The 15,949-nt window shown below is 28.9% G+C and overlaps 1 protein-coding gene across 5 annotated transcripts in view; it reads left to right on the top strand.

Moving 5' to 3' along the window:
• The first annotated feature begins 359 nt into the window (after positions 1–359).
• The window catches only part of LOC105831644 (FERM, ARHGEF and pleckstrin domain-containing protein 1), a 55,361-nt gene continuing 39,771 nt past the window's right edge, over positions 360–15,949 (top strand). For all 5 annotated transcript variants that reach the window (XR_003626347.2, XM_012671901.3, XM_036285073.1 and 2 more), the window contains exons 1-10: positions 360–498; positions 7,175–7,448; positions 10,084–10,188; positions 10,256–10,478; positions 10,639–10,762; positions 11,061–11,148; positions 11,223–11,378; positions 11,498–11,658; positions 12,189–12,263; positions 14,838–14,980. Coding sequence is in view for 4 of the 5 variants with exons in the window: in XM_012671901.3 (XP_012527355.1) it covers positions 7,257–7,448; positions 10,084–10,188; positions 10,256–10,478; positions 10,639–10,762; positions 11,061–11,148; positions 11,223–11,378; positions 11,498–11,658; positions 12,189–12,263; positions 14,838–14,980 (1,267 nt within the window). In the remaining variant the exon portion in view is untranslated. The remainder of the gene's footprint in view (positions 499–7,174; positions 7,449–10,083; positions 10,189–10,255; positions 10,479–10,638; positions 10,763–11,060; positions 11,149–11,222; positions 11,379–11,497; positions 11,659–12,188; positions 12,264–14,837; positions 14,981–15,949) is intronic.

Below are 15,949 nucleotides of genomic sequence, written 5' to 3'. Positions count from 1 at the left end.
GTTATTGTGCATTTCGTGTAAATTGTGTCTAGGCGAAAACTTTGGCGGACATCTCTCGACTATTGGTTCTCTAAGTGTATACGCCTGTGTATATCTGTCGACATCCATGTGTGCGCGTGTTGTGTCTGTACGTGATGGCTCCGATTCGGGTTCGAGCCGTTCGAGACTCTCGTACGCGTTCGATGGTTGAGAATCATCGCGCAGACATCGCCGCACCTACGTCGTCGGGCGGTGCCGCCGCGAGATCGGCAACCAGCACCGCCATTCATTAACGACAACACGATCGTTGTGTTCTCTCCCGCCATCGTCAACGTCGTCGTTGTCGTTGCCGAGGACGCTGCCGCGAGGACACGGTAGGACGGTAGGTAGCAGTTGACGGAAGCGGTCGGTAGTGCGGCTGGTGCCTCGGTGATCAATGAACTCTGATTGACGCGTGTCGGCGTGTGTCGAGGCGTGCTGGTATTAGCAGTGGAGCGCATTGGTGACGGCCCGACAGACGTACGTACGAATACATCGACTAACCGATCCTTTCTTTTTCTCGTCTTTCTTATCTTTTCCTTTTTCCTATTTTTGCTTTGAAATATATATTTTGTCTTTAAAGTATATATGTATCTCGACTTCTCGCTGAGCACTCGAATGGCATTTGAAGCCTCCTTCACGATGACGATTGCGATTACAATACGACCTATCAACTTCTATTTTCGGTACGCCGCGCTGTATCGAGGAGTTCACAATTATGACGACCACGCACGTAAACGCACCCGTACGCGCGAAGCGAGGCGAAAGCAAAGTCAATTGGAGGAAACGATTGAGTCCATGCATTAAGACATTCCATCTTTCTATTCCCTCTCGTTCAATTCTCATTACAGACTCCTATACAATGTGGATTTAAAGATGTTCTTAGGGAATCGTAGATAAAGTGTGCTGTGTGAGTCAATTGGTACACGATAACCATTGGGATATAAGATGTCTTAAAAACATCCTAAGTTTTACCAACTAAATAAAACACACACACACACACACACACACACACACACACACACACATACACACACTACAGCAGCAACATACATCTAAAATTGGACTAGCTAAAAGACGTTTTGATAATTTTACACTTTGTGTTGTTTGGGATATGATTTAAATACATAATTTACGAAATATTAATAATGATACATTATACTAGTACATTAACTATTATTCAGTTAGCACATGGATATCTATTAAATTGGACATCTGAATTTGGGTATCGGAACGTTCATTAATGAAAAAGGACCTTAAATGGGCCTAACAAGATCTCAAATGGAAATAACTTTTTATGCCTTATTGTTCATAATTATTGCTGAAATAAATATTAAAAAATAAAGAAAAAGAATCCATAAATCATAATAAATCTGAAATGAAAAATTAATTTTGATATTTATCATAAAACTTAATAAATGAAACATATCAAATCAATATTTTAATCATAGGGCTTAGTTGATTTGTGTGTGTGTGTGTGTGTGTGTGTGTGTGTGTGTGTGTGTAAATTATAAACACAGATGACACGCACACATATTTACACATGAGATAGGTCATTTATATCATTTCTTCTTTTAAATTATATAAATTTCTATATAATTTCTTTTTTTAACACAACCATATATTTTCTAAAGATGTAAAGAACAATATATGTAAGAGTTATTTAATAATTTTTTATTATACTTGTAAAAAAGTGATGAAAACGAATGATGGACATGAATAATCCATTGTGTAAGAATCCAGAAAATTATCGTGTGTATTGGAAATTAGTATTAAATAATGTTTAAAATTTTAAGATGCTAATACAACACTGTAATTGGTTTATGATCTGTCAAGACAGTACTTACAACCATTTTAAATATAAAAATCAATAATATGAACACATACTCAAGGCTAGATATCTTGTGGATGTTCAAATATTAGCCATTCATGTACATTTAAAATCAAATGATGAACGTCTATTTTTTATGGACGTACAAACATGAAATTGGCACAAAATGAATATTCATAGGATGTCCTATAATATTTGAGCAGTATATCAATCTTAAATGCATACATACAAAATGTATAAGTTTTTCGTATTTAATTAGATGTATAAATCTAATTCTAGAACTCGATATTGTTTCTTTGTTTACATATCCAGACATCAAATTAGTCTAAAAAATAATAAGAAGAAAATATCTGAATGGAAGCTTCCGTTCTCGCTATGAAGTGCATCCAGTACATGAATTTTGATGCATATATGTACTTTAATTTTCGAAAAAGGATTTTGCCAAATTTATAAAAATAATATCTGTATAAGATGACTTTAGGATTTCCTTAATATCGTAACCAGATTAAAGATTAAAATTGAGATTAAATTTTGATCAACCAAATAAGATTTATTAAATTTGAAATTGGTTTTCTTTTTTCTAATTTCAGGTTTTTTGCTATTTTTTGACCAATTCTTTAAATGTTTTAAAAGATCAATAACGTGATTCTGTAACTCTTAACGACAGTATCAATATCATTGCACAATCTTTTTTAAATAATAACTACATAATGACAGTATGATACAATCATTTGGAGCCGGTTGTTCCAACTTCTTGGTAAAGAACTTACCTATCAGATAAATATATGTTCGTCTTTATTTATTTAAGAAAAGAAATGAAAATAGACACATGCTTACCTGATAGGTAATTTTATCAAGAAGTTGAAACAACCGGCTCTAAGAGTTGCTGAATCTCGCTACCAGTCTATGTAGAAACAACTATAACTGATATAATGCTATCGGTATGGAGATTTTCTTTTATTTATCAGACAAGAAAGAAGCTATTAATCATTTTCCTTTTATAAAATATTTCTGTTTTAATTCGGTTAAGCGATTAGTCGTATTAGTATCTTAAGACGATTTTTGAAATAAGATTTGACTATACCGACCTTCAAGTATTCAAATATTTGTATATATACATTTTCATTTCTGTATCTGTATTTGCATATAGAGATTCCATAAAAATATTTTCATATATAATTTCATATACAACTTTAATATAATGACATAAAATTATATATTAATAATGTTCATGTATAATTATGCATAATTATATATAATTATATAGATATACTAATAAGAAAACTGAAAAAATTTACACTGTTCCCCCAGATTTGCACTTCCTTACAATTTAATGTCGATTAACTTTTGCGATTATTCTCCAAGCGTGGCCACTCAAGCCATGTCACACCTAATATTGCTAAACTTTTGCGGTCATCCATGCGGTTATAAAAGCGGTCATCTAACTTTAATTAGCATCAACGTTGCTTGATCTCGAAGATCGTATAAGAATTAACACTTCATCATGATCCATGAACACTTGATCAATACATATTCGAATATATATACACACATAGGTCAGTTCAATAGTTATTCTCAGAAAGATAAAACATAGTTAAAATAGTATAGTTAAAATATATTTCTAAATAAAATGTATTTTTTAAATAAAAATATAAGTTCACAGTTTTACTGGTTTTTTTTTACTGATGTTTACTTATGCGAAATAGCATGTGGAATAACTTATGAAAAGGTCTGTATTTGTTCGGGAAAAATAGTAAAATAAATGTCATTTTTTATAATTTTTTGAAAAAGATAGTTGATTATGGTAATTAAAATTACGTTACATAACAAATACTTAGAAATACATAAAAATTTAAGTTCAAATCGGAAAAACGCGTGATATTTGCGAGAAGTCGCTCCATTATATGTATATCGATGCAGAGTGTGTTGCATTATGTTTTGACATTAAAAATATAGAAGATCCTATAAAAATATATTAGTAATAAAAAAAATATTAAATGCAATGAAACATTGTGTGCTAATTACTAAATGCAGAAAACGGTTTAAACATATATTCATATGCGAAAGTTTTTAATGGTTTTTAAATATGCAGAATTGCATCTGGAACAATTTTTCTGTTATTCTTTTAAATATTATATTAATAATATTTAACACATTAAAAAATATATACTAATAAAAATATAAATTAATTAATATTAATAAAATATTTAAAGTTCTGCTTTTTTGCTTATTATATACAGTGGAACCCCGCGTTAACGTACTCCGCGTTAGCGGAAATTATCCCCTCCATATGCACTCGGCCCATGAGTAGCGTGTGTGGGGATAGCAATGCAGTCACGTAGTATGTAAGCAGTTACGACGTATTCTTAAAGATTTGTGCAAGATTTTAATGTGTAATTAATTCATTTAAGATTAAGAAATGGCTAATATTTTTTTAAATTTAAGAATTTATATATTATTTTGTCTACATGGTTATTAAAAATTGTCTCAAAAAATTGTTTCAAAATATTATTCGTGTAATATAAATAAAAATATATTTTTATATAAATTTTTATTTGAAAAATTCACGCACATGTAAATAAAATAGCCAACACTAATTTAAAATAAATTGTTTAATGCAATCACATAAAAAAAGGAACACCGATTGCAATCAAAGCTGGATTTCTAATTTGATAATATTTTATTTATAAATTATATGTTAGAAAATAATAATAAATTAGAAGTGTAGGGAATATAAAATATTTGGGAATATAATTTAAAGGTACGAGATGTGAGTTTTTCGGACGGCTATAGATACGATTGACTTAATCTGAGACGCTCTGCTTGCAATTTTATGATCGAATACATTTAGTCTTAAGCGTAAACATTAACTGGTTAGATGGCAATACCGTTACGTCCCTGAATTTCACGGAGTGGGAGTGAAACCAAGCAATAGGAGATAACCCCGCGTTAGCGGACCAGAGCCCCGAACAGTCCGCTAACGCGGGGTTCCACTGTATGTAATTATAACAAACTGTGGATAGATGTTTTTTTATTAAGCAAGGAACATTAAATCAATTTTTTAAAATATTGATTTTATGTGAATTTTATGGACATTATGACATTTTATAAATGTTTTGAATAGTTACTTTATTACTCAATATTCTTAAACATAAAAATTACAGTGTAGAAATATTTTTAATTATTTATCAGATATTTATTATAATAGCGTTGTACAATTCAACAATTAAAAATTACATAATTGAAAACGTTATATGTTATAAATGATTGCAAACTATTATTGTAATGATGTATTAATAATCTTTTGCTGAGTTGTAATTTATAATTTATAATATAAAGGAAAAGGTATAAAGAAAATATGTAAATAAAGTATGTATTCAAAAATTTTTCAGTCTGTCATTATCATCTTATAATCGGAACTGATGGAATTATCGATATTAGGGGAATTATCGACATCTCTGAATTAGCTTTATAGAATTACAAACCTTTTTTTTTTACGTTTAAAGTCTTAATACAAGAGTAAATAATAGAATATTTAATTTAAGCTTAAAAATGACAAAAAAAGAAAAAATATTTGTGTGTGTGTGTGTGTGTGTGTGTGTGTGTGTGTGTGTGTGTGTGTGTGTGTGTGTGTGTGTGTGTGTGTGTGTGTGTGTGTGTGTGTGTGTGTGTGGTGTGATTACATATACACATGTTCATGTATGTAAATACAGTTTGTAAGTTAAAATCTCAAAGTGCATTTTAATATATTTTTACCATAATTTACTAAAACTAAACAAAAAAACTTATTCGAATATTTCAGCATAGAATGCATGGGAAGTGTAATTAGTCCTTAGTCACAATAAAATTCAAGGGTTTTTTCAAATTTATTGTACCGTCGGATTTATTGACATCACGATAATTGTGATTTTCGATATACAGTGGTGCTGCAGGCACCGAAACAACAATTTTTTTAAGTTTATTTACTTTTTATAAGGCGGCGAAAATTGACACTTTTTTTTTAACACCCTCCTTTCATATATAGAAAAGAGAAATAGATGAATTTAGAATCAATGGTATTTCAAAAAAAGGAAAAATTACATATTTATGTTATTTACACACTTATACAAGTCTCATGAACATAATAAAATGAAATATGTTAAGTAAATTAATTGTAAAATATATGGAAACTGTGAAGTAATTGGTGGATTATCATATACGGCACTTATATACTATACATATACAACAAGGAATTAAAGAGATATCTTTAGGATGTGTTATGATGTGATTCTATAAAATACGATATAATATTTCAGTAACATTTTTAAGACGTCTTATATCTCAATTTTATATAATGTTGTCTGGAGAGAGGTGTCTTTTTACTTTTGTCTTTCATTTCGATTTGCTTGCTCAAAATCTTGTGTTGGATGGTCATTATCACGCGTGCATAACTCGCAATCATCCAAAAGAAAAAATGACACGAAGGAACCCACGTGATTAATAATAACACGATTCATCACGGAACACGTTATGTAAATATCGCTCACCGTCATTCTCCATGACGATTAGGTAGATAATGGCGGCAAACCCGTTACGAAGGTATACGTCCTGTCTCGCGTATCCGTGACACTCGCGTGTATCTTGTGTCGTGAAAATGAATCGATGCGCTTTTAAAGAGAGACACGTATACGATGACAGCCGAAAGTGGAGCAGCATGTCGGAAATGGAGGCGAGACTCTTGTGTTGCTCCGCTTTGCGAGACTCGGGATAAAATTGGCTTGGAGGTTTCTGTTCTTTTACTTTGAATCTCTGTGTCTTTTTACCTGGAAACACAGTGCGAGTTACGATAACAGTGCTGTTTCGATATTGGAAAGACTGATTTTGTTTGTTTTTCAAATATCATATTATATTATTTCCATTTTTTAAAATTTGATTTTCTTGTGTAACTTCCTATGATTATTTTCTTCTTGTTTATACACAGAAAAAAAGTAATATAGCCAATAACATATGTAATTGCGGGCTGCCAACTACATAAAATACTTAATACAATAATATTTACTGTTAATGAAAGTACAATGTTGATACTGCAATAGCATATATTATTGTATTGAGTATATCTGTAGTTGGCAGCTCACAACTACATATCTTATTGGATATATTGCATCTTTTTTTCAGTGTATAATTAAGTCTTTTGATTCCAATAAGCTCACTTATGTTCATCATTCTCATAATCTCAATATTGTTTCTTTGTAGCTAGTTGTACATTGTAACTTCCCTCAGTGTTGTCTAAGATAATTTTTTTTAATTATGAAGTATTAATTACCTGTCATAATTTTCTTGTTACAGATGATGACATAATATAAACATATTAATTGTTTATTTTAAGAAAGTACGCATTAAATGATTGCTCCGTAAAGCAGAGTAACAAATGACCAAAATGAATGATATAGACAGTTTTGGCATGAAGGGAGCCGGCTCGAAAATGCCCCACAGTCATTCGACGCCAGCTGGTGTAGACGGAGGTAGTAGAACACCCCCTGCAACACCACGAAGAGGTGGAAAGATGCTGGCGGTTCGTGTACAGATGTTAGATGACTCTATTACAATGTTTCAAGTGCAGGTAAAAGATTTATTCTATCCTCAACTTATTTCAAATAACATCCTCGTGTTTGTTAACCAACTACATGCTAACAATAAGACACATTATGCATTAATTATATATTATTAAGCTCAAATAATTTAACAATTCCTTTCATTAATTAAAAGCTTTAGTGTGATGAAGGTGTAAAGTAATTTACTTCTTACAGTACCCTTTATAGAAAAGAAAACAAAAGTTTTTGTCTAAGGTCACGATAGAATCCATAAATAAATACAAGTTAAGAATATTCTGCGCTCTTGCTTCTTCATGTGGCATAATACGTTTTTGTGCAAGACCTTCGTGTGCACTTTTTATCAAATACGTAAACTGTATGTGGAAATGTTTGCCATCTATTATTTATAAAGGCGACTTCTTGCGCCCTACAGAGACTACCGCGAGAATAAATGTTGTCAAGTGACATTGAATGATGCTTGAATATCTTATTGTACCTTCATAATTCTACATTATACGGCAATTGAACGTGTGTTCCTCTATTATTGCATTCACAAGTGTTACATGCCTGTGCGTGTCAATCTGTGCGTATTTTATCTATTAAAACACTATTAAATAATTTACATCCGAAAGATCGTATCTTTCTCTTCGATATAATCTAATTTTCATAAAGTATGTATTATTTAACTTATTTCTTATCATTACTTTTATATAACATGAACTTATAATTGTTTCTATTTTTTGTATAATCAAAAAATTTGCAAACACATCAGTTTTATTATCTTTTTGTTATAGATATGTTAAACTACATACTTTATATATCCAGGTCAAGAGTCATTGATTACAAAGCCTCTTAGAATTTTCTCACTATCCTTTAACTTAAAATTCTGATGCACAAGAGAGGTTTTTACTTTCTTGTTCTATTATTTTAAAATATTTTTTTAAAAATTTCTCTATTTCTTTTTCATGTTACAAAGTTTTTATATAATGATTATGTATTTATATGAAGCATAGATAAACTTGTTCTACAATCTTTTAAAAACATTCAAAAGAATTTTAAAACTAATCTTAGTAAATGAGATTTTGTTATTTAGATTTAAAAATTTTTATTAGCTTATAATATGTATTATTATATTGATAAACCATTTGCTATACATGCTATATAGTGTGTGTGCATATATTTCCAGAAGAATGAGCTATTGGAGCATATAATGTATCAAATGGGGGATCTCCTTGAATGTGTGTGAAATATGTATACTTATTTATTGATTATTTATTTACAATGCTTGCAACGTGTTGCTTATTATTTCTTCAGAGATTAATTTTGTTCCAGCATCTTGGCTATTTACCGTAAAAATCTTTTTACTGTAAATTAAGATTTTGTTACATTTACAACATTCGATGACTTTAATTGACACATTTTGTACGACAATTATTTATAAATATATAACAGTAAAGAGATATCGACATTTGATAATTTAACAACTAATTAAGAAATATAATGAGATGTCCTCATGGTTAAAAATTTTTTATTGCAAATTAAGGAGATATATACATACATGGGTCAAAATAAGAACTGACTTGCAAAATTTTTGTAAAAAACGAAAAAAATATGGAAATAGTATTTATAATTACATAGAAAGGATTATATTTTTCTTTATTTGACATTTAAAAATTTTATTTAAAAATAATGTGAAATGCTATGGTTTTTTACAAATCAATAGCATTTACAGTGACACTTCTGTTTCCATAGAAATAAAAAAAATAAAATGCATAAGAATAATAAAGAACAATTCTTCATTCTTCAATAAGTTTTATAAAGTTGAAATATAGATCTAGAGCTTGACGTCGTTTTCTGAAATATTACATTTGAATAAAGTAGCAACTATTCAAAGTCAATATAACGATTTTTCATTATAGATGTTTGCTTATTTTTGGTTACGACAAAAATACTACACGTTGTAAAAAAAAGTTTAATACTAATTAATTACTAATTTTCAGTAATTACTAATTTTCTACGAAAAGTGTTTAAAATTGCGAGTCAATTAATCGAATCGTTTGTAAGTTATAGTAATTATGCGTTTCTTAAAATATGATTTTAAAAAACTTGTGTGTGTACAGTGATTTTATATTATTTTTTAATAAAAAATTTTAATGTCAAATAGAGAAAGCATAATGTTCACAAAGGAATAAAGATGATCCCTATCTGTTTCTTTATCTACAAAAAATTTTCCAAGTTAAATCTTTATTTTGATCTCTGTATATATTTATTAGAAAGCAAATTTTAATTGGTGTAAATAAATTGTATTATATATTGTATGAATGAAAGATTTTTACAAGAAAATCACTACCGAAGACTAAATAGATTTTTTCTTATTCTTTGATATTATCGATTGTTTAGTTCTACAAATTGATGTAAAATAAATTGATATAAACCTATTCAACATCGGTTTCGGCATTATAGTAGTAGTTTTTACGTAAACATCTTTTGTTCAGAATGCAATTGTTTGTTTTTGTACTAATTAAAATGCACTTTTTAATATGCAATCAATAATTTTTTCAATGATTGAAAACATCTTGTGAAGTTTATATGTTAATTATTCAAAACTTATGATATATCACATAAATTTTATTATTAAAAAATTTTATTATTAAAAAATTTCAGGCCAAAGCACTAGGCAGATTATTGTTTGATCAAGTTTGTAGGCAATTGCACCTTTTAGAAGCGGATTACTTTGGTCTTGAATATCAAGATTCAAATTTTACAAAAGTAAGATTGATTTTTATTGTAAATATTGTTTAGTGAACGAGAAAATTAAATACTTTAATATTTACAGTATTGGTTGGATTTAGAGAAACCGATGTGTAGGCAAGTTGGTTTGTCTCTTATTGATCCACTTTTGAGGTTTTGTGTTAAATTTTATACGCCGGATCCTGCACAACTTGAAGAAGAATTTACGAGATATTTATTCTGTCTGCAAATCAAACGGGATTTAGCTCAAGGTTTACTACAATGCAATGATAACACAGCAGCCTTAATGGCCAGTTATATTGTTCAGGGTAATTATTATATTTTTATTTCTAGTATTATATTTATTTTTAATTAAAGCTTAACAAATTATATTAATGTGTTAATCGTCTTGTAATATACTTTTATTGTAGTTGTGTTTAATAAATATTTTACAATCTATTACTTTGATCATTATTTTTTTGTTTATAGCTGAATGTGGGGATTATGTGATAGAAGACTATCCAGATCATACATATTTGTCAACATATAAGTTTGTGCCTCATCAGGATCAAGAGTTCGAACGACGTATTATGGAGAATCACAAGAAACATGCGTAAGAAATATATATAATATTTTTATTAACATGTCCAATCAATTTTATGATTTATTTATTATATTAAATTTTTATTGTATAAAACTTTTAGTACGATCCTCGTACATTATTATATAATTATGTATTTACCTATGGTATTAAAAAATATTTTAATTTTTTAAAATTAAAATATTAAGTAGTTAACAAAAAGTTTAGTGCAAATCTTCAGAAATCTACACACAGAATGTGTTAAATAATTTTCTATTAAGGTGTTGGGTGTGTGTACATATATATGTATATAAAATTTTAATGTTAACAGGAGTCAATCTCCTGCAGAGGCAGATCTCAATCTCTTAGAAACAGCTCGACGTTGTGAACTGTATGGGATGAAAATGCATCCAGCTAAGGTAGGCAATATTAAATTATACTCTAGTATTTTTTAATACTTCTGTATATAACATCTATCTTGTTTTTATACTAGGATCACGAAAATGTTCCATTGAATCTCGCAGTGGCGCATATGGGCATTGTAGTTTTTCAAAATTATACTAAGATAAATACATTTAGTTGGGCCAAAATCAGAAAAATCAGTTTTAAACGAAAACGTTTTTTAATCAAATTACATCCTGAGGGTTATGTGAGTATTTTGTTAAATATTATTTGTTAATATTATTCACATATTTGTGAATAATGTTTGTCTCTATCACTTATGTATTTATGTATCTATTGTTTTTTGTTTTTTTTTGTTACTTATAGGGTTATTATAAGGATACGGTTGAATTTTTCTTTGAGGGACGTAATGAGTGTAAAAACTTTTGGAAAAAGTGTGTAGAAAATCATGGTTTCTTCCGTTGCTCTGTAGTTAAGAGAGTCGCAAGACAAAAGGCTAGAGTGCTTAGCCGTGGGTCATCGTTCAGGTATGTTAAATTAGCTCCAAAAATATTGCTATATACAAGGAAATTTTTTTTTAGAATTTATTCTCAAAATTATTGTATTGTAATTATAGGATAATATAGATCTTGAAGAATTTTAATATAATTTTAATAAATTTAGTATAATTTAATAAAGTTTACTAAAATTTTCATCAATTTTATTCAATTATTTTACTATAATTTTAGTACATTTATTAAAATTATAGTAAAATTCCTTAAAGTTTATATTGTCCCATAATTACTATGATTTTAGCAAATTCTAGAGAAAATTTAGCCTGATTAGCATAAAGTTAAATTTTAAACGAAAAATCTCTATATTTTTAAAAAAAGTTAATGCTCAATCTTTCAAAATTATAAAAATTTTAATGTATATTGGATTAAATATTTTATATATTTACATATTTCGTTTTGAAATTATAATTGTGTATAAGTTCATTAAAAAATATATAGTATTTTTTTTAGAATTTGGATAATTATGAATATCTCTACATTGCTATGCATTTATATATTACCAGGTATAGCGGTAAAACACAGAAACAAATTGTTGAGTTTGTTCGAGATAATTATGTGAAGAGACAAACATTTCAAAGGTAAGAGTTTTTTAAGCAATTAAGAAATGGTTGTATAATTAAAAGAATTCTTGGATACCCTTGTAATATGTAGGTAGTGCATGCAAATTATTATCTATTGTTTTCCTAATGTTGGTTTGTATCATTGAAATTTTGACGTAAGCACCAAATTGAGTAAGATAGGAGGTGGCACGGTCTTGCTTTTGCCAGGATACAAATTAATATTTGTATGTATACATACATACATGTACACGCGCGCGCGCGTGTGTGTGTACACATGTGTGTACGTGCGTGCGTGTGTATCCAAACGTTTCCAATTTCCAAATTTCCAAATAGCGGAAACTGTTTATCATATCCATTTTTATATTTCCGTTTGTCAGTGTTGCCTGCTCGGACAGAGGTGGCGGGGAGTCAGGCTCACCATCAGGCACGATAAACCCGAATGATGAGTGTACCCTCTTTCAATAGCGTGATCACTAATTATTTATATTGTTATATCTAATAATACATAGAAACATATTAAAATATGTTTTTACTGCCCTAATAATTCCACCCAACAAAATTATATTTGTCTGTAACAATAGATTATTTTCTAAATAGAAGATAGTTTGTATATAATACAATCGAAGAGAGAAAAGAAAATTATTATTCTTGTACATATCGTCGATAAATTTTTATTTGTTGTGCTATATCGATGCACGGTTGAGAAATGCCTTGATACATTAAAACCAATTTTTTAAAAGGCCTGATATAATGCACATGACAAATATATTTATAAATAAATTAAATATTACATACATTTCTATATATTGATATCGGACTTTTGCTAAAAAGATTAAAATAATCTTAAATATTTTGTTTCTTCTAGATTTTTTCCAACTTAAGAGTAATAATCATGAAACACATAAAAATGATAAAAAATATATAAATTTTTGATTATCTTTGAACAGTTACGATAGTAAATGTTGAATGCAAATCTAAATATGACGTTAGATATATTTATTTTGAAAATGCACTTTTTATATTTATTTATGCTTTGAAATACGCAAGATATTTTTCTTGTCATATAATTACTGCACGTATGACTATATTTGCAAAGACGCAAATAAAATTTTCCATATTGATTAATGTCCTTATGAAGTATATTCTATATGGTATTTTGAAAGTAGAAGACAGCCCTTTTTTACAATTTTATATTTTATAAAAAATAATGACTGTCTTTTTCTATTCCCAAATTCAATGGAAGTACGTAGTTCTTCATTGCACTCGACATCTTACACGATTTGTGATAATTTGTTGTGTTTACAGGGTGATCTATAGGGTATTCTAGAAAAATTTTAAGGAATAACTTTTTATATTAATTCAAGATAAAAACTTCATATGACCATATACTTATTACTATATATCCGAAACAATTTTTAATGATACCCACAACATTGAATATATTAAAAGACACTATTGAGAACGTAGTAATATTGAATGCTAAAGTGTGAGTAATTTTTTAACGTTGAATTCTATATTGTTTTTTTTAATTATTTGTTAATTTATTGCTGCTACATTGATTAAATTATTTATCTTCTAAGACACACAAAACAAATATGAATTATTGTATTTTGGCTACAAAAAGATTATAAAATAACGTAGTAGCACAGATTATAAAATATAATTACACAAAACTTTTGAGACTAGGTTTTAAACTAAAGTCAATCATAAATAACAAAATATATGCGCATAGTTTAATCTATTTAGCCACCACGTTTTGTGATTTGGGAGACTGCCAAACTTTAATTGTAAATTTCTCTAAAATTAAGGTTTATTTACTCTAAATTCTTTTTCACTTTTTATGTACTCAACACCCCTTTTCGGATATACTATGTTTCATTTCATTTTGTATTACAATTGTCATCATCTTCTTGTAAGGTGTTTCAGATTTTTGTCTTCGGATTTTTATATTAAGTATATGAAGTTTTCGTCTTGAATTAATATGAGGCATCGAATTAGGAATTACTTCTTCATATTTTTTGGAATACTTAAAGATAAATAGTGGAAGCACTGATTTTTGCATAACGCATAAGAAAATTAATGAATCAAAAGTCTTTATTTCTATTTTATATAGAGAAAAAAATATAGGATTTTGATTGATTGATTTTTTATGCAACATGCATTACACATTTTCTCTTGCCCTAAATATTTACATTCACGGCTGTACATTTGAACCTTTTTGAGTGACATTACTTATTACACTATTCAATTATAAATCTAGAAAAAAATATAGAAAATAATGACAAATCGACAACAATAACTGCAGTGAAAAAAATCGGCGATGCTGACCGTGTATCGTATCAGAAATAATTTTTTTGTTTATCACATCGTATTTTAAGATGTGAATTGGTGGATAGGAAAATCAAATCATCACGTAAATCCTTGTATCGTAGCATCAGTTAGTCAAGAAGCGTGTTTTGTTTTGTTTTCCCTATTAATAACGATCATTGACGATAACAGAAAAGAAAAAAGAGATAAGCTAGTTCTTCAAACACAGGCTTGGCATTTGATAGCCTAAGTCTGATGCTGAACTTGACTCTCTCTTGCTCACAGGTCCAATTCGTTCCGGCAGACTAGCGGTGGTAGGGCATTGCAGGGCTCGGAGGGGGGAGGCTTTCGTGGGGCCACTCCAAGCAGCTCCCTTATGGGCAGCTCCAGCATCTCTGCCCACCCCCTCCTGCCCCTCGGCGATCCTGGTATGTACCATGACCGATACCAACCTCCAACAAACGCTTTATTTTTAATTTCTTTGTCCTTTGGCTCTTTACTTCTGTTCACCTGTTTCTAGTCTTATTTCCTTTCATCGTATCATATTTAAAGTATTGTAATAGTAGAGTAGAATAGCATATATTAAATAGATAATTTGTAAACGGATTTTGTGCCTTATTATAACATTTATTATGTTTATAAGAATAATTATTTGCACGCGTGCGTGCATGTTTTTGTGCGTACGGGCGTGCGCGCGTGTGGACATGCACGCATGCGTGCGTATGTGCATGCGTACATGCGTGTGTGCTCATATTTTTATATGCTGAGTAATTAAATCATATTATATAAAGAAACAAAAAAATTTTTATTTGTTAAAAAATTGCGATAACTTTTATGTAAAAAAGTTTATTTAAAACAATTTTTTTTAATTTATAAAAATTGATTTTACTGTTATTTATCTTTTTAAATCATAATTTTTATATAAAACATTTTTTTAATGTTTTATTTATAAGATATTTTATTCCGATACTTTTTGCTTATCCTATATGTCAGGACTTTCAGTTTATTCAGGACTCAAAGGCAGAATATTTATGCGATTACATTAGTTGTAAACTTAAAGAACCAGATAATTAAATATTTATTAATTTTGATATCTTAAAAAGTATGAAAGCAATATTAATAGTTTTTAAGGTTTCTAGTCTTTCGTTGCAGCCACATTGAATTTGTGCTGTCACAGATGAGAAATGACTCATTAACAATTCAATTTTTTCGTCCGTGCCATATCGTAATCATTTATTGTATCCTGGTGTTGTAACTTATGACGTATTTATAAATACGACGAATGCTAAATATAGTAATTATACATAAAATTATATAGTAATTATACATAAAAGGAATATTTTTTTCTTTGTGACAGACAAAAATCGGCCTCATATCACAGTTATTTTATAGTTACG

Source organism: Monomorium pharaonis, chromosome 3, assembly GCF_013373865.1.
Source record: "Monomorium pharaonis isolate MP-MQ-018 chromosome 3, ASM1337386v2, whole genome shotgun sequence".
In the NCBI taxonomy this organism is placed as follows: domain Eukaryota; kingdom Metazoa; phylum Arthropoda; class Insecta; order Hymenoptera; family Formicidae; genus Monomorium; species Monomorium pharaonis.
Note: the sequence above shows the minus strand (reverse complement) of the source record. Positions and strands in the feature narration are given on the sequence as shown.